This window comes from Melanerpes formicivorus, unplaced genomic scaffold, assembly GCF_026170545.1.
Source record: "Melanerpes formicivorus ecotype bairdi unplaced genomic scaffold, bMelFor1.0.p_v2 SCAF_1, whole genome shotgun sequence".
NCBI lineage: Eukaryota > Metazoa > Chordata > Aves > Piciformes > Picidae > Melanerpes > Melanerpes formicivorus.
In genome coordinates, this window is record NW_027142353.1 from 61,147,369 (window position 1) to 61,175,068 (window position 27,700).

Genomic DNA, 27,700 nt, shown 5'->3' on the forward strand with positions numbered 1-27,700 from the left:
GAAAGAACTGCTTAGTTGTCATGTGCTTGGGGATCTGGAAGTAGAAGGTTTAGGGTTAGCGTGTCTGGTTTTAGCAACAGTGTGAAACTATAAAAGGCATCATAATACGGTGGGCTGAAAGAACTGCTTGGTTGTCACTTGCTTGGGGATCTGCTGCGGGGTGTGTGTGGGTGTGTGTGTGTGTGTGACTGCCTGCCATGAGGAGAAGTTGACAGGGGAAAGCTGTTTTGTGAGGGAGCTACATGCAAAGAATCGGTTGCTGAGAGGTCAGTGGCTAGAGACCAGGGCTGTTGCGAACCACCGTGCTGCCTGCCGTGTTGCCCTGCCATGCTGCCAGCCTCCCCAGCTGCCATCCCGCCTGGCCCCGCTTGCCACCCCTGTTCATGTCATCCCCACTTGACCACAGCAGTATTTACATCAGCAGCCTGTCAACTAAACCGGTTTGGCACTTGACTCCGTTTGAGTCTTAATTCTGTTCCCAAGAGTGTGTAAATTAGTCACATTAAAGATCCATCTCCAGCCCCTCTGATCTCTGAGGACAAGCTGGAACGCAGAGGGAGTTTAATTTCTGCCACATTACCTGCTGTTGGACCATGACAACAGCATAAACCACAACCCAGGGACTGTGTGGTGACCAGCATCATGTAAATGAACTGGGCAGGGTACAGCTGTGACAGCCTCCAGCATCACCGTGCGAAGATGCACACAATAAGCTGCAAACAGAGAACATGGATAACCAGCTGTTATACACATCAATGTTATTAACAAGGTAGAGGAATCCTCAGTGTGTGGACTCTGGTGGGAGCCATTAAAATGAAATTCAGAAAATGGGCTTACATTAACAACTGTTGGCGATGAGCACAGGCAGCACTCCTACTGCTCGAGCTCCAGTTCCACAGGTGCCTGCGGACCCACCAGAATGCTACCTGGGGTTCTCCTCCACTTGGGCGTTCTGAAGGATGGACCTCTTTCCGCCTGCTAGTCTCTCCTACAGATCCAACAACACTTTGCCGCCCAGCCTTCTATAAAACCGCGCTTGAGCGGAGCCCTTGGAGGGGGGGCGTCCACGCTGGGGTAATGGTTTTAGCCACGAGCGACCCTCGGGAGGCTGCTACCCTAGCTGTAGGACGCAGCCCCAGCGTAGCCTAGCCTAGTCCAGCCCGGCCCACTGGCAGTGCGCTGGCCCCGCCTCGCTCCGCCCTGCCAGCTCCAGCGGGCAGCGCGTGGCGTGCTCAGGCAGCTCCGAGCCCACTGTCCCGCGGCTCTCTCAGTGGCCATGCGGCTCCTCACCGATGCGTGCGGCACGTTGCGGGCAGCAGCGCTGCTGCTGCTCCTGCTCCGCGTCCCCGGCTCTCGTAAGTAGCGTGCGCGGGGGGGACGGGCGGGCTGGGAACAGCGGGCGGAGGCGCTGCTCCTCTCTGCCGGCACGGAGGCGGCCGCCGGTCCGCCCGGTGCCTGCTGCAGCATCTCCGCCGAGCAGACGCAGGCCTCGCCACGTCGCTGGGGACGGGGAGCGGGGCTGGGGTGAGGGCTGCGCCCTCGCTGCCCCGCCGAGCGCCCCTTCGGGCGAGTTTCCAGGTGCGGGAACGTTCAGCTGTCTGCTGGGTTTTCTCCTTCCACATTCTCAAACAAGAGCCGAAATTGCACGTGCACATGGATAGGTTCTCTAGGGTGGGCCTGTTACAGAAACAGGCAGTGGGAGGCTTAATATTCTGGGTGATGTTGAAGTAGAAACAGTAATTATGAAGAACAACCCCCCCAAAATCGAAGTGCGTTTTTTTGGGGGGGACGATGTGTGAATGCAACCGAGGGATGCGCAAATGCGCCCTGCTGATCCACGCCGCCTCGCTCCGTCTATGGGCGCGCCTGCAGGTGCGAGCAGGAGACGAGGAGAAAGTGTGAGCCAGCGCAAATGTTCCCCAGACCCTGCCAGTGTCCCAAGGACCTCCCGTAGTAGATGCACGGATGAGTGGGTCGTCACAGAGGAGCTGGGGGAGCCACGGTACTTCAGACAGGTCTAGACTGGAAGGAAGTGCTTTCTTTCGCTTTCTTGATGCTGTTCTCTTGAGGCATGCTGTAACATTGGCAAAGGGCTTTTCGTAGCTTTGGGGTCATCCTGGCTTTGCTATTAGGACAGATGGTGTGTTTTGTCGCGCTTCTGTTGGGCGTTTGTAGCAATGCCGCTTTTCAGTGGCTGATTCTAGTAAATACTCAGGCTCCCGTTTTCTAGTGCTTTAACTCCGCTGGTAGGAGGCCAGATTCAGGGGATGATCGTCAACATGCACTCAAATAAAATGAAAGACACAAGTCTGAGTTGCTAGAGAAGACTGAAGTGTTCTGTGAAGTTCCCCACAGTTTTCCAAAGTAAAGAAGGCAAACAGATAGGTACCAAAAGCATCCAGGCGTAAATATCGTTGAGGAATGTCGATCAGTTCATCGGTGTTAACACACTGTGGTGCAAACTGATGAAACTATAATATAAATGGGTACACAAAAAGTAAAATGAGGAATGCAAACAGCTTTATGGTTGTCTTTACAAAAGCAGGCTTATTTGGAAGAAGTTTACCAGTAACCAGTTTACTGCTTTGCTGAGATCTTATGGTCTCCATTTTACAACAACGAACCATCATTTCCTTTGATATACCCTAACCCTGATCTGTCTTTTATCATGCTGCTTCCTGAGCGCATATGCTGGTTTAACTTGGTGTGCAGTCTCCTGAGACTGTGATGATCTCACCTAACTTTGACCAGTCAAATTTGGTCCTTCCTCTATAAGTGAATTTATTGTCTAGACTCTAGTCACAATGCATTGAGAAAAACTGTGAAGCTTAGTCTAAAATATCTATTGAAGTGTCTCCTTTTTTTGTCTGCTTACTTACTCAGAAACTTGCAGGGACTGCTGCTGAGATTTGTGTCGGTTTCAGCAGACGTTTGTGATTCACTAATGAGCTCTACAGGAGAAAGCATGAAACCCATCAAATACTATGAACTGCAAAAAGTGAAAGTGGCAGCAGATTTGTCCTCATTCCAGTTAAGATTTTTGGGGGGCAGGCTGGTTCTTTCAGTGTAATCCTGTTCTTTTATAGAATACTGTACTCTGCTGGGAAGTTTATTGCTGTAAGTTGGTCGAGTCGGTGGAAGAAACATCACCAAAATACTATGATCCAGGAAAAGTCCTTCCCACTGTTATGTAAAATGCAGCTGCCTTCCTGGTATGTGAGAGAGCGAGGAGAATCCATGCTTTCTGGCAGGAAGCTCCCCCTCCCCCCCCCGCCTTCCTGCTCTGTTCAGAAAAGATAGCTAACAACACCTTCCAAGAGGTGTCCCATGTTCAAAACTGTGCTCTGTACATGAGCAGCAGCCTCCAGACCTGCATACAGACATGGCATTTTGATTTCAGGGTATCTTCTTACAAAAGGTGGTGTGGCTTTTCAGTCTCAAATCAACCAGGGTTGAGAAGCGGTTCCTTGGGTCTGTGTTGTTTCCTTAAGCATCTGTGCAATGCTGTTTATGCTTTCCTTTGCAAGACTCTGAGATAATTTCACAGTATTAAGGAATTAGGACCTTGTGCAAAAAGTTGCTGAGATAACTCTGTTGTAGGATGACCTACCCTCATGGTAAGTCAGGAACACCACTTAAAAAACAGGTACCAAGAGACCTTATTGAATAAAAGGGGAGGGGGAAACCCCCAAAGTTTCCAGATAGCAGAGATTTGAAGTTATAATTTGTCAAAATTGCCTGCCATATGTTACAAGGGATTTGGGGTCAGAGGATTGTTTTTATCATTTCCAGAATCTAAGTTTCATCTGAGAACAATTTTTCTGATGGTAACATCTCTGCTTTAACCATTCCAGCACCTCAAGCATTGCTCACTTGGATTACTTAGAGGTTACTGTGCAAGTCAGGGATCTTTCTGAGGGACTGTTAGTGCCTCTGTACTTTTTTGGTTTTTAAATCAACAGCAGCATAAAAGTATCCTACTTAGAATAGAATAGAATTAACCAGGTTGGAAAAGACTTCTGAGATCATTGTGTCCAACCTATCATCCAACAGCATCTAATCAACTAAACCATGACACCAAGCACCCCATCCAGTCTCTTCCTAAACACCTCCAGTGACAGTGACTCCACCACCTCCCTGGGCAGCCCATTCCAATGGCAAATCACTCTTTCTGTGAAGAACTTTTTCCTAACATCCATCTTAAACCTCCCCTAGCACAGTTTGAGACTGTTCTCTTGTTCTCTTGCTGGTTGCCTGGGAGAAGAGACCAACTCCCACCTGGCTACAACCTCCCTTCAGGTAGTTGTAGAGAGCAATAAGGTCTCCTCTGAGCCTCCTCCAGGCTAAGCAACCCCAGCTCCCTCAGCCTCTCCTCACAGGGTTTGTGCTCCAAACCCCTCCCCAGCTTTGTTGCTCTTCTCTGGACACATTCCAGCAAGTCAACATCTTTCCTAAACTGAGGGGCCCAGAACTGGACACAGGACTCAAGGTGTGGCCTAAGCAGTGCAGAGTACAGGGGCAGAATGACCTCCCTGCTCCTGCTGGCCACACTATTCCTGATACAGGCCAGGATGCCCTTGGCCTTCTTGGCCACCTGGGCACACTGCTGTCTCATGTTCAGCCTACTGTCAACCAGTACCGCCAGGTCCCTTTTGGCCTGGCCACTCTCCAGTCACTCTGCCCCCTGCCTGTAGCACTGCATGGGGTTGCTGTGGCCGATGTGTAGAACCCAGCACTTAGATGTGTTAAATCTCATTCCGTGCATCAAGCTAGAAGAGAGAAGATGCCCAGACAGAATTTTGTATATGACTTCTGAAATGTCCCCAGAATTAATCTGTAAAATTGTGCCTAGTAAAACTGTGAATGTGTATGCCAGTGTCTTTGTGCAGCATGAGGTTTAAAGGAGCCCTTAAAATGTCTTTGTTGTGAATCTGATCGAGGGAGGGGGCAGATTGACCTTTGTCACGTGTCAGAATTTGAGTGAGTAGTGCCACTCCTCAGTGTGTGTTTCTCCTACCAGGCTTCATCTACATAGAATAGTAATTTGGTACATACCTGAGCTGGAGACTACAGATTCCCGACACTAAATATTCATGGGTGTGATCCACTGTGTTGATTTTTTTCAGGCTCTTACCCTGTTTGTTTTCAACAGGTATCTGAGCTATCCCTGTCACTTGCCCTGCATCTGTTTGTATGTTTAGCCCAAGCACAGATCTTCAGCTCCTGTGTCTGAATGCCGCTTTAGACTAAAGTCAATTCCAGCTATAAAGCTGGAAGACCTGACCTGATTTTTGCCCGTTTTGAAAGTTTGCTTATCCAAATTGTCTCCAGCTAGGACTTGTTTCGCACTGCAGCAACAAAACAGTGCGCAGCCCTGGAAGCATGCAGTGTACCAGACTAGGCCGTAGCGTTTCACAGGAAGCATGCTTGCCTTCAGATACAGCCGGGACGGCCACAAGCAGTCACGGCTTTAGCTGCACCCACATTTGACCTCAAACAGAACAGAGCTGTCTGACAAAAATGTTATTGATTCACTTTCCATGTCCTTTTCCAGTATATGGTGCTTTGGTGCATTGCTTTAAGTTGGATGCTTCCTTGGTTAGGGTATATCAGAGGAAATGACAGTTTGTCGTTGTAAAATGGAGACCATAAGATCTCAGCAAAGCAGTAAAGTGGTTACTGGTAAACTTCTTCCAAGAAAGCCTGCTTTTGTAAAGGCAACTACAAACCTGTTTACATTCCTCATTTTACTTTTTATGTACCAACTTATATTATAGTTTCATCAGTTTAAACCACAGTGTGTTAACACTGATGAACTGATCGACATTCCTCAACGTTATTTATGCCTGGTTACTTTTGGTACCTATCTCATTTTTCTTGTATCTTGTATCAGTCAGGTTTGGAAGGGACCACAAGGATCATCCAGTTCCAACCCCCCTGCCATGGGCAGGGACACCCCACACTACTTCAGGCTGGCCAGAGCCTCATCCAGCCTGGTCTTAAACACCTCCAGGGACGGCGCCCCAACCACCTCCCTGGACAACCCATTCCAGGGCTTCACCACTCTCATGGGGAAGAACCTCCTCCTCACATCCAGCCTGAATCTCCCCACCTCCAGCTTCATTCCATTCCCCCTAGTCCTATCACTCCCTGACATCCTGAGCAGTCCCTCCCCAGCCTTCCTGTAGGCCCCCTTCAGATACTGGAAGGCCACAATTAGGTCACCTCGGAGCCTTCTATTCTCCAGACTGTACAGCCCCAACTCCTTCAGTCTGTCCTCATAGCAGAGGTGCTCCAGCCCTCTGATCATCCTCGTGGCCCTTCTCTGGACACCTTCCAGCACCTCCATATCCCTCTTGTAATAGGGGCTCCAGAACTGGACACAGTACTCCAGGTGGGGTCTGACCAGAGCTGAGTAGAGGGGGAGGATCACCTCCCTTGACCTGCTGGCCACACTTCTCCCAATGCATCCCAGGATCTGATTGGCTTTGTGGGCTGCAAGTGCACATTGAGAGCTCATGTTGAGCTTTTTGTCCACCAGCACCCCCAAGTCTCTCTCCTCAGGGCTGCTCTCCAGCCAGTCACTGCCCAGCCTGTATTTGTGCTTGGGATTGCCTCGACCCAGATACACAAACAGAACAGAGCTGTCTGACAAAAATGTTACTGATTCGCTTTCCATGTCCTTTTCCAGTATATGGTGCTTTGGTGCATTGCTTTAAGTTGGATGCTTCCTTGGTTAGGGTATATCAGAGGAAATGACAGTTTGTCATTGTAAAATGGAGACCATAAGATCTCAGCAAAGCAGTAAAGTGGTTACTGGTAAACTTCTTCCAAGAAAGCCTGCTTTTGTAAAGGCAACTACAAACCTGTTTACATTCCTCATTTTACTTTTTATGTACCAACTTATATTATAGTTTCATCAGTTTAAACCACAGTGTGTTAACACTGATGAACTGATCGACATTCCTCAACGTTATTTATGCCTGGTTACTTTTGGTACCTATCTGTCTGCCTTCTTTACTTTGGAAAATTCACAAAACATTTCAGTTTTCTTCATGAAAAATAAACACAGAGATCCTCTAGACATTGGAAAAAATTACACAAAAAGGGTTGTGAGGCACTGGATCATTGAATCACCCTCCCTGGACATGTTTAAAAGCCATATAGATCTGGTGCTTGGGGACATGGTGCAGTGACAGACTTGGTGGGGTGGGTGAAATGGCTGAACTCGATGATCTTGGAGGTCCTTTCCAGCCTGGATGATTCTATGATTCTTTTTTCTTTTTTTCCCCCTTCTTCTCTCCTCTGGATCACAGTGGGAAAAAGCATCAGCACAGAGTTTCTCTGCTCAAGATATGAAGATTTGTTGATCCCTTTGCCCAATATTGCAACTAATCCTGCGGCCCAAAGAGCTTTACCTCGGCTCATGCGCAGGGCCTATCATGCTGCAGCTGGCTGCTGGCTTTCTCCCCTCTTCCTTCCTGTACTCATGCCTGCACATGTGCACCTGGGTCAGGGCAGACTTCTAACTCTTGCACTTCTGCTTCCTGGAGAAGGCCAGGGCTGGCTGCACTGTGCAGTCTGTGGTCTCGAGAGTCTCCAGTTGTCAGAGCCATCTGCACAGAAGTGTGAGCTGCTTTTCCCTTTGTGCTGCTTTTCCCTTTGCCTTAACCCACAGGTTCTTTCTGCTCCCTTGGCTGAAGTCTCCAGCTGTCACTGCAGTGATGCACACTGATTCAAATCCAAAACCAAAGTTTGGGAATAGTGTCATTATGGATTTTCCTTTCTCACACCTGTGCCATTCACTGCCATGTGTTCCCATGTGACATGTGCTTACACAGTGCCCCATATTAAAATGATCTGTATTCTATTTCAACTGCTTGTTATCCAAGTTGAGAAACTAATCTGTTTGGGGTGGTTTTTGTGAGAAAAGGTCTTTCAAGTTGTGCAGTCCAAGCTGATCTGAACTAGGGTTAATACAGTCCTTTCTTCCCTTCCCCCTCTGTTTCCTGGCTCTTCCCTTCACTTTATCCTACAGGGAAGCCATTCTGTTGCTTAACACAGCAGTTGTGTGCAGTTGGGGGTAAGAGTAATGTTTATTGGCTTAGCTTCTTCCTGTTCAATGCAGTGGGGCTAGCTCTGATGAAGATAATTTTCTTCAGGATTTGGTCCTTCTTGGGAAAGCTTAGTTTAGCTGTGTCACATCCTCCTTTTTTTTTGGCTTTGTTTGTTTTCCCTAAGTTCATTAATTAAACAGTCTGAGATCTTGCAGTGCTGCCCTCAGTCTGGGTATTGCAGGGGTAAGATACAATGAGTAGTTTGCCTTCTGTACTTGCACACTACCATTCTGAGGTCTTCACTAAGGTTTTTTAACTACTAAGAAATTGCCCTATTTCTGTGATGCTTAAATTATTTGCTTGCCTTCAGTAGAATATTGTTATAAGTTACCAAAACTAAATTCTCTTTGGCAAAGGCAGAATCCACAACTGATCCTCTTGCATGCATGTGAATGATAGACTTTTCATGCTGTGTGTTTTGTCTTGAATTTTTACCGCTTGTTTGTAGACCAGGACTGATACTTCCAGTATCTGAAGGGGGCCTACAGGAAGGCTGGGGAAGGACTTCTCAAGATCTCAAGTAGTGACAGGACTAGGGGGAATGGAATGAAGCTGGAGGTGGGGAGATTCAGGCTAGATGTGAGGAGGAGGTTCTTCACCATGAGAGTGGTGAAGCCCTGGAATGAGTTGTCCAGGGAGGTGGTTGGGGCGCTGTCCCTGGAGGTGTTTAAGAGCAGGCTGGATGAGGCTGTGGCCAGCCTGATGTAGTGTGGGGTGTCCCTGCCCATGGCAGGGGGGTTGGAACTAGATGATCCTTGTGGTCCCTTCCAACCCTGACTGATACTATGATACTATGATCCGTCAGCAGAAGTGTGATCATTCTCTACCCCTCTCTCCATCTGCCAAATGCTCAGTGGATGTATTAACCTGCTGTTAGTCTCTAAGCAATATAGCTTCTTAGTGGAGCTTATTTTCTTACCATGCTGTCAGTGTAGGGGCAGAGCAAGCACCCATCTGCCTACAAAAGCCTTGCTGACTTCAGAGGAAAAGATTTGCATGAGAAGTTTTTTCCTTCTGCTGTAGGTGAGGCAGGTCATGTGCTATTACCCAAGGAAGGTACCATATTTTCATTTCATCTCAAAGAAGAAGAGAACTTGGGATGACTTGTGATGGGGAATATAAAACTGAAGTCAGGAAAGAGTTCCAGGTCATTTTGGTGGTTAGGTAGTACAGATGTTGTCATTTTTAATGTGCTAAGAGCAGACTGTTGTGGTACTGTGCTTTCATATGAGTCTGTATCATTATATCTAAGTCCTGTCCGTGGTAGTTTAGTCATTTATATGCCCAAAGTATGTGGCATGCTGTACTAACTTCCCACACACACATTTCATACTAATAAAACACCTAAAACTTACCTTATTCTTCTTTGGATTTATATAGGAAATGAAGAGATGGACAGCTCCAACAGTACTACACCCATTAATGCAACTTCAGGCCATAAGTTACAAGGTAATACTCATGGTATTTCTGTTACTGTTCCTCAGCAGCAGTGAGAAAAGCAATATTATTGTGTCTTAAGCTGTCCTGCAATGGTTTACCCTTTATTTTATTTTACTGAATTGTGAGCAGCAGAGAGGTAGTGCAATTCTTGTGTCTATTCAGGGACAACTAAAGAGATTTAACAAGAACAGTAGAGCACAGTTGAATCCTCATATGCTTGGGTATGCCCAAACAACAGAGAGAGGAGAAATAAAATGAGGAAATGCTATGTGTAGAACTAGAAATACCTGCCAAAATTAATTTACAGTTAAAAAGAGAACTGCCTGCTCAAGTCTACTAGGCCAGAATTCAGTGCTCCTGGGGGAAAAAGGCAAGGCACTTGTTAAACTGATTTTTAACATTAAGATGGATTCTGGGTCCACTTCATTTGAGCTCATTGCTAGAGGTCATGTTTATTTCATAATGTTATCACATTTCTGCTGTGTTAAGCTGTGTACCTTTGTGCTATGCAAAAGTCATATTCCTTCAGTCATTCTTGCCCTGTACTCTCCCTGTTGCTGTTGGCCAACAAATGGGATGTATAGCCAAAACTCTGCTCACTGACTTACTCTGTCTTATGTTAATTTCATTGCTGACTCACACCCAAACTCCAGGCAGTGTAGGTGCCTTCTTTTCACCTGTGTGGGCATGCAGTCCACATCCAGGCATGTTCTCAGGGTTGCAGAAGTAAGCACTCAGAACTTGGAGGAAACCCAAAGCTGTATTCTGGTTACAGTATTGGGACAGTGTGGGAAAGATTTAGCCCCAGGCATATCCATGTCTTGCACTGGTGTGAAAGTCGACCTATCCAAGGAAGAATATGTTTGTAATTGGACATCATAGACTATTTCTCAAAGGCAATTAAATCCTCAACATAATATCCAAGATGCATCAGTATATGGATTGTGTGCACTCTATGCAGGGATGGGGGTAGTTGGCTATGATTATACCAAAGAAAAGGCAAAGTAATTCACTCTGTTTTGGTAGGTGGTTTGAAGGTGTAAATTTGTTTGCAGTTATTCTTAAACCTGATCTTGCTTATAACATGTATGAAACTGCAAAGAGCATTGACAAAACTGTTTTAGACTAGACTTTACCAGTAGCAACAGCAATCTGTCCAAAGGAAGTAAGTCAGCTTCTTGATTCTGGTAGCTGTGGTGGTGTTCTTGTCTTGTCTGAGGTTATGCAGTTTGTTTTCCAGCCATGCTGAAAAGCGATAGAGCTGCTGCAAAGTGCACAGCAGCAGCAGTGTGGGAGGAAGCTGTAAAAGATCAGTTACTTCACAGAAAAGAGCAGTCACAGAATGGGCACAAACAAGGCAGAATGAGGGGAGGGAAATATGGGCAGTGATGCTCCCAGGAACGAGAGTTACTAAACAGCCCAGTAGGTCTTTGCCAGGAGGAAGAGACCATTAGCTTGTCAGAAACCATGAAGAAGGATGCAGCATTGAGGACAGAAGTGGGAGTGGGAGGGTGCCTGAGAACCTAGAAGTAATGTGCGTAGGAAGGGGGTTGGGAGTAGAGAACTGGAGAAGTAGAAGTGAAAGAAAGGAGGGAGGGAAAGACCATTAAGACTGAAAAATGGTTTATACTCTAAGTATTTGGAAACAGGCTGATTCTTAGGACCTTTTTTGTGTAGAGAGCATAAGTGCAGAGAGAGATGTTCCACAGGGTATCTATCTGTCCCTACTTGTCACAACTACAGTGTCTTCCTAGCATGACCCTGGTTTCTAACAGCAGCAAAATGAAAGAAAAGATTGAGAAACAGGAAATGGAACTGAAACAGAGGAATAGAAGCTAGGGGGAAAAAAAAGTCAAGGCAAGTCAAGAAAGTCAGTGATGATATGGCTGATCATAGCAACTGGAATAGACCAAAAAGAGGAGAGGTAAAGAATTCAGAGGCAGGCCATTTGGGCATTGCTGTGCATGCAGTGTGACTGTGTTCTTGCTGCACTGAGATCTGGAAGTGTTCTGCAGAGGGATAAAACCAGCTGCTTTGGTTTGGAATGTGCTCTTCTCTGTACCACTCATAGCCTGCAAACATAGATACCCTAAGGAGAGTATTGTGTTGTGGCTACTATAATAGCAGTATGTTAAAACAAAAATCAGTAATTTTCTTTTCTGTTTTCTTTTTTCCTTGAAGGCAATGACAGCCTCCCTGTTACATCATCCACACACCCTACAGCATCTACAGTAGGTATGTATCTATTCATCTGTCCATTACTATGACTCTAGAAACTAGCTTCAAACCTAGCACAGATCACAGAATCTCAGTATTTTTGGGGTTGAAAAGGACCTAGTTGGTCATGTAGTACAACCCCACTGTTGTGGGGGGGAACATCATCCCATGCAGAGCTACAGGCTGGGGTCGGAGTGGCTGGAGAGCTCCCAAACAGAGAGGGACCTGGGTGTGCTGATCGACAGCAACCTGAATATGAGCCAGCAGTGTGCCCAGGTGGCCAGGAGGGCCAATAGCATCCTGGCCTGCATTAGGAATAGTGTGGCCAGCAGGAGCAGGGAGGTCATAGTGCCCCTGTACTCTGCTTTGGTTAGGCTGCATCTTGAGTACTGTGTCCAGTTCTGGGCCCCTCAGTTTAAGAAGGACATTGAGACACTTGAACGTGTCCAGAGAAGGGCAACAAGGCTGGGGAGAGGCCTTGAACACAAGCCCTATGAGGAGAGGCTGAGGGAGGTGGGATTGTTTAGCCTGGAGAAGAGGAGGCTCAGGGGTGACCTCATTGCCCTCTACAACTACCTGAAAGGTGGTTGTAGCCAGGAAGGGGTTGGCCTCTTCTCCCAGGCAACCAGCACCAGAACACGGGGACACAGTCTCAAGCTGCGCCAGGGGAGGTTTAGACTCGAGGTGAGGAGGAAGTTCTTCACCGAGCGAGACATTCGTCATTGGAATGGGTTGCCCAGGGAGGTGGTTGAGTCATTGACCCTGGAGGCATTCAAGGGGAGATTGGACGTGGCACTTGGTGCCATGGTCTAGTCATGGGGTCTGTGTTGATAGGTTGGACTCGATGATCCTCGAGGTCCTTTCCAACCTAAGTGATACTGTGATACTGTGATACTGTGATCAGGATGCCAAAATCCCCATCCAACCTGACTTTGATTGCTTCCAATGATACTACATCTACAGTGTCTCTGAGCAATCTACTCCAGTGTCTCACCATTCCTGTCATAAGAATATCCTATCATAGAATCAATAAGGTTGGAAAAGACCTCAAAAATCATCAAGTCCAGCCTGTCACTCAAGATCTCATGACTACTAAACCATAGCTTCAAGTGCCACGTCCAATCCCTTTTTGAACACCTTCAGGGACAGTGACTCCATCACCTCCCTGGGCAGCCCATTCCAATGGCTAAGAACTCTTTCTGTGAAGAACTTTCTCCTCACCTCGAGCCTAAACTTCCCCTGGCACAGCATGGGACTGTGTCCTCTTGTTCTGTCACTCGTTGAGGGGGGAGGGCTTTGGAGCACAAGCCCTGTGAGGAGAGGTTGAGGGAGCTGGGGTTGTTTAGCCTGGAGAAGAGGAGGCTTAGGGGAGACCTTCTTGCTCTCTCCAACTCCCTGAAGGGAGGCTGTAGCCAGGCAAGGGTTGGTCTCTTCTCCCAGGCAACCAGCACCAGAACAAGAGGACACAGTCTCAGGCTGTGCCAGGGGAAGTTTAGGCTGGATGTTAGGAAGAAATTCTTCATAGAGAGAGTGATTGCCCATTGAAATGGGCTGCCTGGGGAGGTGGTGGAGTCACCATCACTGGGGCTGTTTAGGAGGAGACTGGATGGGGTGCTTGGTGCCGTGGTTTAGTTGATTAGATGATGTCAGATGATGGTTTGGATGCGATGATCTTGAGGTTCTCTTCCAACCTCGTTTATTCTATTCTATAAAATACTCCTTGTAGAGCTCATAGAACAAGACAGTGGAGTTCAAGTGAGATGTAAGTAGCAGATCTGTGACAGTTTGTCACAGGGACTTTTGTGTTGTTCTAGCACTGCCATCTGTCCTTCCCAACTTGACAAAAGAACTGTAGGTAAGAATTATTTCCCAAGGCAGCAGTGCTGTAGCCACAACGCTCCAACACAAGCAATGTATTTACAAAACACATCTCTGTGGAAAGAAGAAATAGCAGGATTAGATTAACTAGTAGTTTGAAAGCAGATATCTAACCTGGGACACAAGCAGTTCATCCACATGGATTGGCAGTGTTCCATCTGCTGGCTCTGTCAACGTGAGCTTATTAAAAAAGGAAATGAAGAAGAATTACCTTTTGGAAGGACTTGCACAACCTTATTTCACATAAGGAAAGACTGGATAGGAAGTCATGTCATGCAGCTGTGTGGTCTGATGCACAGATAGAAGATTGTATCTGAGAGAAGAGAAACTGGGTCCCCTTTGTGCTAAGGGCCATGTGAAAGCAGGGCAGAAATGCTGTGCCTACCCTAAGATACTTTGGGAATTTGTGGATTTTTATGCTGATCATATGGTCCCAGCTGTGTCATGCTGTTTCCAGTACAACTGTTTCTCTGTAGTCTCCAACCTCTGAATTGCAACACTCAACAGTTGTTTGTTACTCATTTGAGAGTAAAATACCAGGAAAAAACAAACCAGCTCTGCAAAGACCTTCCTTTTGATAGCAAGGAAGTGCTACAGTATCTCATTCTGTTGCCTGCAGCATACCAGTTTCAGCATGTCTAACTAGGAAGAGGAGAGACTTTTGTAATCTCCTTATTGCCTTAGAACCTTCCCCATGTGTAAAGCTGTTGTTAGCCCCAGGTGTTTAGAATAAACCTTTATTTTAGAATAAACCAAACCAGGTTGGAAGAGACCTTCAAGATCATCATGTCCAACCCATCAACCAATCCAACCCACCCAAACAGCTAACCCATGGCACCAAGCACCCCATCAAGTCTCCTTCTGAACACCTCCAATGATGGCAACTCCACCACCTCCCCAGGCAGCCCATTCCAATGGGCAATCACTCTCTCTGTGTAGAACTTCTTCCTAACATACAACCTGAACCTCCCCTGGCGCAGCCTGAGACTCTGTCCTGTTGTTCTGGTACTGGCTGCTTGGGAGAAGAGACCATCATCTGCCTGTCTACAATCTTCCTTCAGGTAGTTGTAGAGAGCGATAAGGTCACCCCTGAGTCTCCTCTTCTCCAGGCTAAGCAACCCTAGCTCCCTCAGCCTCTCCTCATAGGGCTTGTGTTCCAAACCCCTCACCAACTTCATTGCCCTTCTCTGGACTCATTCCAGCAAGTCAACCTCCTTCTTAAACTGAGGGGCCCAGAACTGGACACAGTACTCGAGGTGTGGCCTAACCAGTGCAGTGTACAGGGGCAGAATGACCTCCCTGCTCCTGCTGGCCACACTGTTCCTGATGCAGGCCAGGATGCCATTGGCCCTCTTGGCTGCCTGGGCACACTGCAGACTCATGTTCAGCCTGCCATCGACCAGTACCCCCAGGTCCCTCTCTGCCTGGCTGCTCTCCAGCCACTCTGACCCCAGCCTGTAGCACTGCATGGGGTTGTTGTGGCCAATGTGTAGAACCCAGCACTTGGATGTGTTAAATCTCATGCCGTTGGACTCTGCCCATCTGTCCAGCCTGTCAAGGTCTCTCTGCAGAGCCTCTCTACCCTCCAGGAGATCAACTCCTGCCCCCAGCTTGGTGTCGTTAGCAAACTTACTGATGATGGACTCAATGCCCTCATCCAGATCATCAATAAAGATGTTAAAGAGCACAGGGCCCAGCACTGCTCCCTGGGGCACACCACTAGTGAGTGGCCGCCAGCTGGATGTGGCACCATTCACCACCACTCTCTTTCTTTCACCCTGGGCTTCAGCCCTTCTGCCCTCTCTCTAATCCGGACTATGGGTTTCTGGCGGAGATCTGAGCTTTGCTGTGTCTGGATATTAATCATAAAGATACTGAAAAGAGGCCTGAACTCTTTACTGTTAGGCACAGTAGAGACCTAACAGACAGCAATGCCTTGCTTCACACAGTTCATGATTAATTTCCATCTCTTTTGTTGTTGTTAGAAACTTCATAGGTTCCAAGACAATGTTCATCCATTTTGATTGTCTGTCTTGACCAACATAAGGACTACTGGATACATGTATTCAATTTTTCTTAAGAGTCATTGGGGTTTTTTGGTGGTTTTGTTTGTGTTTTTTTTGGGAAGCTTTTCACAACAGGAGCAGAAGTCTGTTTCATTCAGTCATTTTCCCATGCAAAAGAGAGTATTTGTTTATTTTAGAAAGAGCATTCAGTGATTACTATTTTCTGTGTAGCCTGGTGCTTATGCAGTTTGACTTGTTTGTTCTTGCTGAGTTAGGACAAAGAGTAGTGCACGCAGATCAGAATGCTTACAATTTTGCTACACATATAGTTTGATGGATGTGGCATAGGTATGTGACGTTTAAACACAGGTAGCCTACAAAGTAAACCACACATCTCTCCTAAAAATAAAACATCATAAACTGGAGCCTTTTTGAATAATAAAAATGAACTCAGGCAGTCTGGGTTTGTTTAGTGTGATGCTCAGTAAAGCCCAGCTGGTCTTTTGGGGTAAAATTAATTAGGGAAATAAAAGATAAAAGAACAGATGTAGAATGGAATTAACCAGGTTGGATCGTTGAGTCCAACCTATCCCCCAACAACATCTAAGCAACTAAACCATGGCACTAAGTTCCCCATCCAGTCTCTTCTTAAACACTTCCAGTGATGGTGATTCCACCACCTCCCTGGGCAGCACATTCCAATGGCCAATCTCTCTTTCTGTGAGGAATTTCTTCCTAACATCCAGTCTGAACCTCCCCTAGCACGGTTTGAGACTGTGTCCTCTTGTTCTGGTGCTGGTTGCCTGGGAGAAGAGACCAACCCCCCACCTGGCTACAACCTCCCTTCAGGTAGTTGTAGAGAGCAATAAGGTCTCCCCTGAGCCTCCTCTTCTCCAGGCTAAGCAACCCCAGCTCCCTCAGCCTCTCCTCATAGGGCTTGTGCTCCAAACCCCTCCCCAGCTTTGTTGCCCTTCTCTGGACACGTTCCAGCAAGTCAACATCTTTCCTAAACTGAGGGGCCCAGAACCGGACACAGGACTCAAGGTGTACAGATGTCAGTAGCAAATACTGTTTCATCTTAACTCAGTTGGTAAAATGGGATGGCTGAGATTTTTCAGAGACACAGGGAGAACAGATTGGTGCCCAGTTCTTGTTAGCTTCCCAAATTCACTGTCTGCCTCAGTCTTCCACTGATGTTTTGAAATGATTGATGCTAAATACATCATGAAAAGTTAAATCTGTAGGAGATTAGCCAGATTTTACTCCTAATGTTACATCAACAGGATAAAACAATAGCTAGTAAAAAGGTGGGGGAGGGGGGAGGATATGTGAATGTTCTGAAATTCCTCATGATAGCTGCTTGGATATTTTTTGTTCCCACTCATGCTTTCTGTAGTGTAATGCCAGTGGGGTAAGTACCACCTTTGTGTAACGTCATTTCATAGTGTTAGACAAGTAACAATTAGCCATTATGCTGCTCAGACAGTGTGATATTCAACAATCATGCCTAAAAAACCAATAAAACCCCACAGAAAACTGACTGATTGTCACTCACCTATTTTGTCTTGGTGTATTTGGTGTATTTTGTATTAGGAATGAAGTTACCAGGTGTGGTTTCGTGTCATAAAACTGGAGATGGTTTCCATGTAGACATTTCCTTGTTTATTCCCTTCAATGAGCAACCATTTCATATGTATAGATCATTGTACCTTTTGGGGAGTTGACAGCATTAAAATGTGCCCTGAATTTTGTCTGATGTGTTTTACACATGCTTCAGAGAGGAACTGAATTTCCTAACTGTAAAAAAGGTAAGCACATAAATGTAGTACTCCCAACTGTTTCATCTCAATGAATGCTCATTTCAAAGTGTTTCCTAGGGTTATGGCACAATGCAATGAAGACATCAAAGAACAGGAAAATAAATAACATTTACTGCAGGGCCTGTATTGGGCTGTATCAGGTTTAATGTTAAATGACCCATAGAAATGTTGTGTAAGCCACTTCCCTTCTGAATGCTTACATTGTTGTATTGTTTGGGGGTTTCAAGTTTTTGAAGTTCATGTCTGTACTGGAAGCAGTGATACTTAAGTCTTAGCTACACACACAGAATGGTGTCTTTGCTACTCTGGCTTTTAACCACACTTACAGGAAGATTATTCTATGGAAGCATTTTAGACGCTGTATGGGGGAAAAAAAAAGAAGAAATTGAGTATTTAGTGTGGAATTGAGATGAAACTATCTGGTCTTCAGTTGTTCTAGATTTAAAGAATAGAATAGAATAGAATAGAATAGAATAGAATAGAATAGAATAGAATAGAATAGAATAGAATAGAATAGAATAGAATAGACCAGGTTGGAAGAGACCTTCAAGATCATCGTGTCCAACCTATCATCCAACACCACCTAATCAACTAAACCATGCAACCAAGCACCCCATCAAGTCTCCTCCTGAACACCTCCAGTGATGGTGACTCCACCACCTCCCTGGGCAGCCCATTCCAATGGGCAATCACTCTCTGTGTGTAAAACTTCCTCCTAACCTTCAGCCTAAACCTTCCCTGGCGCAGCCTGAGACTGTGTCCTCTTGTTCTGGTGCCTGTTGTCTGGGAGAAGAGACCAACCTCCGCCTGTCTACAACCTCCCTTGAGGTAGTTGTAGACAGCAAAGAAAGAAAACATGTTTCAAGAAAACATGGGTGTAATTAGACATTTAAATGTCCATAATTAAAAGCTTTTGTGGTGTTTAAAATTAGCCCAGCTTGTGTGATGTCACAGAAACAATACACAAGCGGAGAGCTGCTAAGGAAGCTTTTTCTCCCTACATTCCTTCTTACACAAAAGCATGTATTGTCTGCTTAGAGAAATATTAGTTGAGTAACAGGCTTATGTTTATTGTTAATTCCTTCCTAGAAAAATAAGTCAGTATTCTTAAGATCATTTTAGCTGTCTTTCTTCCAATAAGGTTCTAAGGGTTTTGCTCTGAATGTCAGTCTCTATTATTCCTGACTTGCTCTCCATGGTGTTTTTAGTACTGCTTTCTGAGGTGGGAAGGCGAAGTGTGAGGTAAAAAAAGTATGAAGTAAAGGTGTTAGGTGTCAATTAAGCATATGAAATAGCATTATAATCTTCCTTTTAACTTTGTGTAGTGGGTTGAGAGAGAAGGCCTAGCTCTCCCTCCCCCACAAAGAGGAAAAGAAACCACAGCTAACTCAGTTGGAAAAGCAAAAGGGATGCTAAAGGAACTGAGAAATATTCCAACTGCACTAAAACTTAAAGCTGCATTCTACCAATCTACCAATGAAATTCGTTGAGACCTGTCTTTGTTTACAAAATATTCAGCCAGAGTGTCCCAGCACTGTCCCTTTCTTAAAGGCACAGCCTCAAACAGTCACAGTCCACCCCTTCCGACTGAGTTAGCTGTGGTTTCTTTTCCTCTTTGTGGGGGAGGGAGAGCTAGGCCTTCTCTCTCAACCCACTACACTTTGGTAAGACAGCTTGCTACAAAATTCTCTCTGCTAAGTATAATATACATCATGCCACAGTAAAGCCAGTGTTTCACCCAATGGCAAATTAGAGATTCAATCCTAACTGAAGTTGGGTGGGTGGGGCTTTGTGCAATATCCACTCTTACCAGAAAAACTTAGTTAGCTGAAAAATTGAGTGCTTCAAATTGAAAGTTACTCCTGATCCAAAACTTTACCACATTTTAAAAGCCTGTAAGTTTGGTGTCATTCTGTTGATTTTTGGATAGGGTTAGTAAAAAAAAGCGAAGACCTTTCTAAAAGTCATTAATTACTGTCTAGCCTTTCTTTACAGCTTTCCCTTTAAAACCATTCCTGCTCTTGAGCCCCAGAAATCCCAAGTTAGGGCTTTCCAAAGGCAATACATAGAGGAAGAGTCTGTATGCAAGCCTGGGTCTCCGTGCAGTGGCATTTTCATTGTTACTCTGTCATTCTGTCTGAGCTTTGTAAATGCTATCTTCTTCAGGGCTCATACAGTTTCATCTATTTTTCTGTGTGCTATCACAAACAAAAATTTCCCAGGTACGACCACCGATACCACTCACCTGACCAATACCAGACAGCACACCAGCACTGCTGTGTCTGTCACCTTCACATCTCAGCCAACTAAAAACAACGAGACAACAGGATCCACCACAGCTTCATCAGTCACATCCCAACCCAATATTACAGTGGTGACCACGTTCAAGATTTCTTTCACTTCTGTAACAGGTGAGTTCACATTTCAGGAAGCTCATAAAGTCTTGTATACCTGTTGATATGTGTTGTACAGTTGTAATTTTACAATGGCAGTGTTGGAGTTGTGTAGCAAAGGAGGCATTTGCTGGAAAACTAGAGTAAGGTGGGAGGCTTATTGTTGAGTTGGCTACAGTAATGCTGCTCTGAGCACTCTACTTACTTAAATAAGGCTTCACTTAACCTGAGAAATAAAAGAAATGTGAGCAGTCTGAACCAGCAGCCACCACCAAGGCAATTAGCAGTGTTGGGAAGAAGCCTGGCACAACTTCTGTATTTGTTCAGCTTTCCTACAGCTTACTTGAACTCACCTCTAATACTTCCCTTTTTCTCAGCTGACCTGTGGCTCAAAAGAAATTCTGCTGGCTTAGTACAAAGAGTGAGTTCTGTTAGCTACATCTGTGGTGTTGCAATTCATATTATCCTTAGTGGAGGATAGGGTATGACTATGAATGAATCATACTTCATGTGAAAGTTGCCACACAGAGTTTGACAGTACCCTTTAATACAAAACCAGCAAGTGCAGCATTCAGTATTTCCTTGCAGTTAGGTGCTTGTTAGTGCCACTTCATGTTTCCACTTCTGAAGAGATCTGTTGCTCACATGTCAGTGCAGTGTTACTGGATAGGTGAAGTTGTCATCAGCAGAGCTTTTAGTTGGCTACATAACGCTCCCTGTGGCAACTACAAATAGAGATGGATACAGAATGGTTATTTTCATGGGAGTCTGTAGCAGATGGAACCAGTTTTCACACAGAAACTGCTATAGCTTATCTGAGGTCATGTTGTCTATGTTAATATTTGTGTTGGGTTGAAGAGCTGATCTGACTTGGAGAGCAAGGGTACAATTCCACGAGACCATAGTTCATTGCCACCAGATGTATTTTACACCCACCACTGACTCGGTATGCTCAGCTGACTTAAAACCAACTTCCTTTTCTGCTTGAGTTAATCTCAGACCAGCTTAAATGAGTTAAATTGGTTCATGAAGAACATAAAAAACACTAGCTCTAGCCTAAGAAGGGCAGAAACTGTATGTGTAGAAGGAAGGGAGAGCAGGAAGGAAATAAGGCAGGGGAAAAAGGGAGGTGGAAAGGAGAGGGGGCAGTCAGTCTTTCAGCAACAGCAAGTAGTTGGATCAGCTGCTCCTGCATCACCAGAATTTGACACTTAAAACCAGAGCTCTAGGTTTCTGGTTTCTTGGCTGATATCTTGCCAGCTGATCTATTTTAGATTTGTCTAATTGGGTATTTAGATGATATGTCAATGAGAGGGAAAGATACATAGAGGAGTTCACAGTATCACAGTATCACCAAGGTTGGAAGAGACCTCAAAGATCATCAAGTCCAACCTGTCACCACAGACCTCATGACTAAACCATGGCACCAAGTGCCACGTCCAATCCCCTCTTGAACACCTCCAGGGACAATGATTCTACCACCTCCCTGGGCAGCACATTCCAATGGCAAACGACTCTGGCATAGCTGCCCAGGCTGTGCCAAAATACATGTGATCCTTGTAAGCACAGCTGCACCAGAGTTAGTCTTGACCCATAATTGCTACAGTCACAATCTTGATTCCTCAAAACACAATTTTGCAAGCTCTGTAAAAAGTGTGCTTTGTTTTCTTCTTTTCAGCTACATCTAAATCTGAGGCTGCTGGAGCCAAAACCTCGAGATTTGATGTGGGCAGTTTTGTAGGTGGCATTGTGCTGACACTTGGAGTCCTAGTTGTTCTCTACATTGGGTGCAAAACCTACCACTCTAGAAGAGGCATTCAGTACAGAACCATGTAAGTTCCCAAGGACAAGTCCCTTGTCCATTTATTGCTTTCTTGGGGGGAACAAGGGCAAACACAAAGAATGAACTCTGATGCATAGATTTGTTTAATATATATTAATGTCATTAAGAGATTTAACTGTGATATTTAGAATGGAATGGAATGGAATGGAATGGAATGGAATGGAATGGAATAGAATAGAATAGAATAGAATAGAATAGAATAGAATAGAATAGAATAGAATAGAATAGACCAAACCAGGTTGGAAGAAACGTTCAAGATCATCACACTCAACCCATCAACCAATCCAACCCACCCAAACAGCTAACCCATGGCACCAAGTACCCCATCAAGTCTCCTCCTGAACACCTCCAATGACGGTGACTCCACCACCTCCCCAGGCAGCCCATTCCAATGGGCAATCACTCTCTCTGTATAGAACTTCTTCCTAATATCCAACCTGAACCTCCCCTGGCGCAGCCTGAGACTGTGTCCTCTTGTTCTGGTACTGGCTGCCTGGGAGAAGAGACCATCATCTGCCTGTCTACAACCTCCCTTCAGGTAGTTGTAGAGAGTGATAAGGTCACCCCTGAGTCTCCTCTTCTCCAGGCTGAGCAACCCCAGCAACCCCAGCTCCCTCAGTCTTTCCTCACAGGGCTTGTGTTCCAAACCCCTCACCAACTTCGTTGCTCTTCTCTTCTCTTTGATCTTGTCTTTCATCCCTTTGGATATTCCTCATTATTACCACGCCTGTCTTCTGTATTGCTTTACTTTATGTTGGGTTGTTGGTTGGGGTTTTTTCCCCCTTTGATCTATTAATATAAAATAATACTGTGTTTTTTAAAGAATCCTTGTGCCTCAGCTATTCCATGCTCTTGAGCATGGGATTGCTTTCTGAGCATTCTACTTACTTAAATAAGGCTTCACTTAACCTGAGAGACCTGACATATTTTGGAAAGAAAATAAACCTGAGCAGTCTGAACCAGCAGCCACCACCAAGACCATTATCAATGTTAGGGAAAAGCTATATTTATATAGCTAATATTTCCTTGAATAGTATTTCCTTAAGTAGCTAATCTTTCCTTGAAAACATTCCTTGAAATGCTTGCTGCAGTTTGCTATACTTTCTTTCTGAAACTTTCTCCTAGACTTTGTTCACTCTTTGGTGGTTTTCTGCCCCTCGCCTTTTTTGTCTTCTGTAGTAGCTCAGGCCAGCCTGAGACTAGTCTAGCAGTGTCAAGGGGAGAAAGAGGCCTGTAGGTTTTTGGGTAGGCCCTCAGGTGGGGAGAATAAAGTGTGGACTTCAGCAAGGCCTTTGATACCATCCCCCATAGAAAACTCCTGGTCAAGCTGTCAGCTCGTGGCTTGAACAGCAGCACTCTGTGCTGGGTTAGGAACTGGCTGGAGGGCTGAGCCCACAGAGTGGTGGTGAATGGTGCCACATCCAGCTGGCAGCCAGTCACCAGTGGTGTCCCCCAGGGATCAGTGCTGGGCCTCATGATCTTTAACATCTTTATTGATGATCTGTATGAGGGCACTGAGTCTATGATCAGTAAGTTTGCAGATGACACTAAGCTGGGGGCAGGTGTGGATCTGTTAGAGGGTAGAAGGGCTCTCCAGAAGGATCTTGACAGGCTGGACAGATGGGCAGAGTCCAAGGGCATGAGATTTAACACATCTAAGTGCCGGGTTCTGCATGTTGGCCACAACAACCCCATGCAGTGCTAAAGGCTGGGGGCAGAGTGGCTGGAGAGCTGCCAGGCAGAGAGGGACCTGGGGGTGCTGGTTGACAGCTGGCTGAACATGAGCCAGCAGTGTGCCCAGGTGGCCAAGAAGGCCAATGGCATCCTGGCCTGTATCAGGAATAGTGTGGCCAGCAGGAGCAGGGAGGTCATTGTGCCCCTGTACACTGCACTGGTTAGGCCACACCTTGAGTACTGTGTCCAGTTCTGGGCCCCTCAGTTTAGGAAGGAGGTTGACTTGCTGGAATGTGTCCAGAGAAGGGCAATAAAGCTGGGGAGGGGTTTGGAGCACAGCCCTGTGAGGAGAGGCTGAGGGAGCTGGGATTGTTTAGCCTGGAGAAGAGGAGGCTCAGGGGAGACCTTCTTGCTCTCTACAACTACCTGAAGGGAGGTTGTAGCCAGGTGGGGGTTGGTCTCTTCTCCCAGGCAGCCAGCACCAGAACAAGAGGACACAGTCTCAAGCTGTGCCAGGGGAGGTTTAGGCTGGATGTTAGGAAGAAATTCTTCATAGAAAGAGTGATTGGCCACTGGAATGTATTGCCCAGGGAGGTGGTGGAGTCATTGTCACTGGAGGTGTTTAGGTAGAGACTGGATGGCTTGGTGCCATGGTTTAGTTGATTAGATAGTGTTGGGTGATAGGTTGGACTTGATGATCTCAAAGGTCTTTTCCAACCTGGTAAATTCTGTGCTATTTCTGCTTAACAGATGTAAGGGACTCTTTATGCTTTGGGCTATCTTTGCCACTATGGTTTGCAATCTCTGTAAAACACAATTTCCATCTAAACTTTGCCTCGCTATCCAATCCATTCGTGTGAGTGTCATTCTTTTGTCCCTCTCAGGGCAATAGAGGATCTGTCCTGCCTCAAACCACAACAGAGGCAAAATCATTAGATTTGTTGGAATGCTCATGTTTAGGCCTGTTTCTTCCTCTCCATCTTGATGACTCCTCACTGGTCATGGAATTCAACCAGTCACAGTATCACAGTATAACTAAGGTTGGAAATGACCTCGAGGATCATTGAGTCCAACCTATCAACACAGACCCCATGACTAGACCATGGCACCAAGTGCCACGTCCAATCCCCTCTTGAACGCCTCCAGGGTCGATGACTCAACCACCTCCCTGGGCAGCACATTCCAATGACGATTGACTTGCTCGGTGAAGAACTTCCTCCTCACCTCGAGTCTAAACCTCCCCTGGCGCAGCTTGAGATTGTGTCCCCTTGTTCTGGTGCTGCTTGCCTGGGAGAACACTCCCTGCTGCACTTAGCAGTGTTGGAATAGGTATTGTAGAATGTAGATCAACAGTATCTTAAAACAAAGGAAACCTGCTGGTGAGCTTGTGAACTGGCTTAGAGTAGAGTAGAGTAGAGTAGAGTAGAGTAGAGTAGAGTAGAGTAGAGTAGAGTAGAGTAGAGTAGAATAGAATAGAATAGAATAGACCAGGTTGGAAGAGACCTTCAAGATCATCGTGTCCAACCCATCAACGAATCCAACACCACCTAAACAACTAAACCATGGCACCAAGCACCCCATCAAGTCTCCTCATGAACACCTCCAGTGATGGTGACTCCACCACCTCCCCAGGCAGCCCATTCCAATGGGCAATCACTCTCTCTGTATAGAACTTCTTCCTAACATCCAACCTAAACCTCCCCTGGCGCAGCCTGAGACTGTGTCCTCTTGTTGTGGTACTGGCTGCCTGGCTGTTACTACTAGACATAGGTAAGATAGAAGGGATAAAAATGCCTGTCAGTGTACAAATACATACAGCCAGTCTAAAAATATGTACTTGAATGAAATACAGAGGCCAAAACGTTAAGAACCTGGCATAGTGTTGACAAAACAAAGTTGTCCTGTTAACTTCAGGCTGGGCTCACAGAGCATTGTGGCTCCCAGATCAATGTGCCCTTCTCAGCAGGATGTCTTCTCCTCACATAATAATCTTCTTACAGCAGTTGTGTTGCTGTTTTTCACATTGCTTGTTCTGGAGAACATTCATTAACTGTGTTTCTGTTACAGTGATGAACATGATGCCATCATTTAGAGAGACTTCAGGGAAGACTGTTGGAAACTCACCCTGTCTGTCACAGCTGTTGTAAAGTACTTCTGGAAAGTGTGCCTTTCATAAAGATGGTCCCAGCCTTCAAGCCTTTCTTGGGTGTGATCCTGCAGAACATGATAAACTCTTTAAACATCCTGATGTCTTTTGCACTGGCTTTCAAAAGAAGAGGAACTCAGCACCTTGTAGAGACAGTATTTTGTTTTTTTCCAGGATTTATAACCAAATTGAAAGAAACACAAATCCTGAGTCATTTTAAGGTACACACACAAGCCTCTGGAGTGGGTAACGACTAGCAGGGTGGATCACATCACTGCAATTCTAAGCTCTGTTATTCCTCACATACTGCATAAACCCAGTATGTTCCATAATGGATATAGTAGGTTAAATAGGAGACCTTTGAGACCAGGCATAGGTTTTTTGCAAGTACATTTTTGTTTGGTAGTATTTTTTTTTATGAAACTGTATTTATTTTGAAGTTAGGTGTGAGCTTCAGTTTAGGCAGTTTGGGATTTTGAACCATTCAGTTACTTTTTATTAGGCTATAAAAGGGATATGGTTTGCTAACTGTGTAGAAGGTGATAATGAGTACTGTAAACTTCAGTTATGAGCTCACCGGTGACCTGCAGAAACTTTCTAGCTCCAGGAATCTTGGAGCAGACTGGAGATATCCATCCTCTACTCTTTCCTCTAAATGGATCCTTCTAAGACAACAGGCTCTGTGATCCATAGCATCTTTTTCCCTAGCATGCAAACCAAAAAGTGATAGAGTTCAGGGCACCAACATAAATGCAGTGAAGTACTAAAACTGATTCTGCAAATTGGCTTTTAAATTTAATGCAGTACTTGCTTCACTCTTGGTTTATATCATTATGAAGCTGTATGTAATATTTTAGCTGCATCTGGTAAGCTTTGAAAGTTCTGCAGAAAAATCTGTAAGGTAGGGTTTTAGAAGAATATAATCTGCATTTTGTTTTACAACTCTTTTCAGAACTTGGCATTGCTGTACATGTGTGCAGAGCTCTGGTCAAAAGCCCACTGAAGGCAATAGGGAAGCTCAGGCCTTTAGATTAAGGCCCCTATACACTGGACAGTTCTGTATGAGATAGCTGATGCTACTTCCATATCACTTCTGCCTTTACACTGAGGTAAGCCTGCTTAATTTCAGCCCCTGGACTCCTGGCTTACACTGGTGTAAGGGAAACTGGAGCAAGGATCAAGAACACTGGCCTGCAATTCCTGATGTCAGAGTGAGGCTTGACAAGGCCCTGGGCAACATGGTCTAGTTGGACGTCCCTGCTGACTGCAGGGAGGTTGGACTAGGTGACCATTAGAGGTCCCTTCCAGCCTGGACCACTCTGATTCTAAATAGTCATTCAGTCCTGCTCAGGCTCCACTTGAGATCTCTCCCTAGTGAGGAGGTAGGTGTGGTGGGACTTGATTGTCCTGCTTACTGCTTGTAGTCATATCATGCAGGGCAGAGTGGGTGATTACAGCAGAGAAAGGTCACAGGAAGGAACTGAACATTTGTCTGTCAGGGGGCTGGGGTACAACACATCAGGGGAAAGAAGACTACAGCTCTGGCACAGGTTAAGGGTTGTTGTTGAGCACTGGTTTATTCTGACATGCAGTGTTCAAGTGGCAGTAGGGATTCTTTTTATTTGTGTTTTACTTTTTCACATGGAGTAGTAAAACTGCTATGTTGGCACAGCAGACTTCAGGAAACCATGGCTCATGAGTAAGCTTAATTGCACCAGCCACACACCTGAAGTGGGGGTAACAGGACTGTTCTGGTTTTGACTCTGAGCTATAGGGGTAAAGAGTGATTTGAACTAACTTCTGTGACTGAATTGCATTCTTTGGTTGAAAACTTCTAATTTTTGACTTGAAGTGTTTGCAAACCATTCTTCTATAGAGCTGCCATTCCTTATTTTGTAGAAATTAAGGCAATTCAGTGCAACTCAGTTACTGGGATTTTCTCACCTCTGTTGTACAGATGAATCAATAAAGTTGAATCTCTAGAGTTACTACATCAGTTTCAGTTGGATCTTTATTTGGTTAGTTTCAGAATTCCCTCAACTCTTTCCATGGTCATAACCATTGAATAAGAAGTGTTGACTCCATATTATTTCAAATACTAGAGTATCAGACCTAGTGCATTTTTGCCCATCTCCCTCATTTGTAATGTGTTTTGTAATCATTCCA

The 27,700-nt window shown here is 45.5% G+C and overlaps 1 protein-coding gene across 1 annotated transcript; it reads left to right on the forward strand.

Annotated features, from left to right (window-relative positions):
* The first annotated feature begins 1,208 nt into the window (after positions 1-1,208).
* TMEM123 (transmembrane protein 123) lies at positions 1,209-27,525 on the forward strand. The gene is made up of 6 exons (XM_068145047.1): positions 1,209-1,355; positions 9,498-9,566; positions 11,739-11,792; positions 19,701-19,889; positions 21,550-21,703; positions 25,456-27,525. Exons 1-6 carry the CDS (start codon positions 1,277-1,279, stop codon positions 25,478-25,480), a joined length of 570 nt encoding a protein of 189 aa, XP_068001148.1. The 5' UTR covers positions 1,209-1,276; the 3' UTR covers positions 25,481-27,525.
* Positions 27,526-27,700: the final 175 nt, after the last annotated feature.

Coding starts and splice junctions, on each gene's coding strand:
- TMEM123 (XM_068145047.1), top strand. CDS start 1,277: ATGCGGCTCCTCACCGATGCGTGCGGCACGTTGCGGGCAGCAGCGCTG. Junction 1,356..9,497: donor GCTCCGCGTCCCCGGCTCTC/GTAAGTAGCGTG, acceptor GGATTTATATAG/GAAATGAAGAGATGGACAGC. Junction 21,704..25,455: donor GGCATTCAGTACAGAACCAT/GTAAGTTCCCAA, acceptor TTTCTGTTACAG/TGATGAACATGATGCCATCA.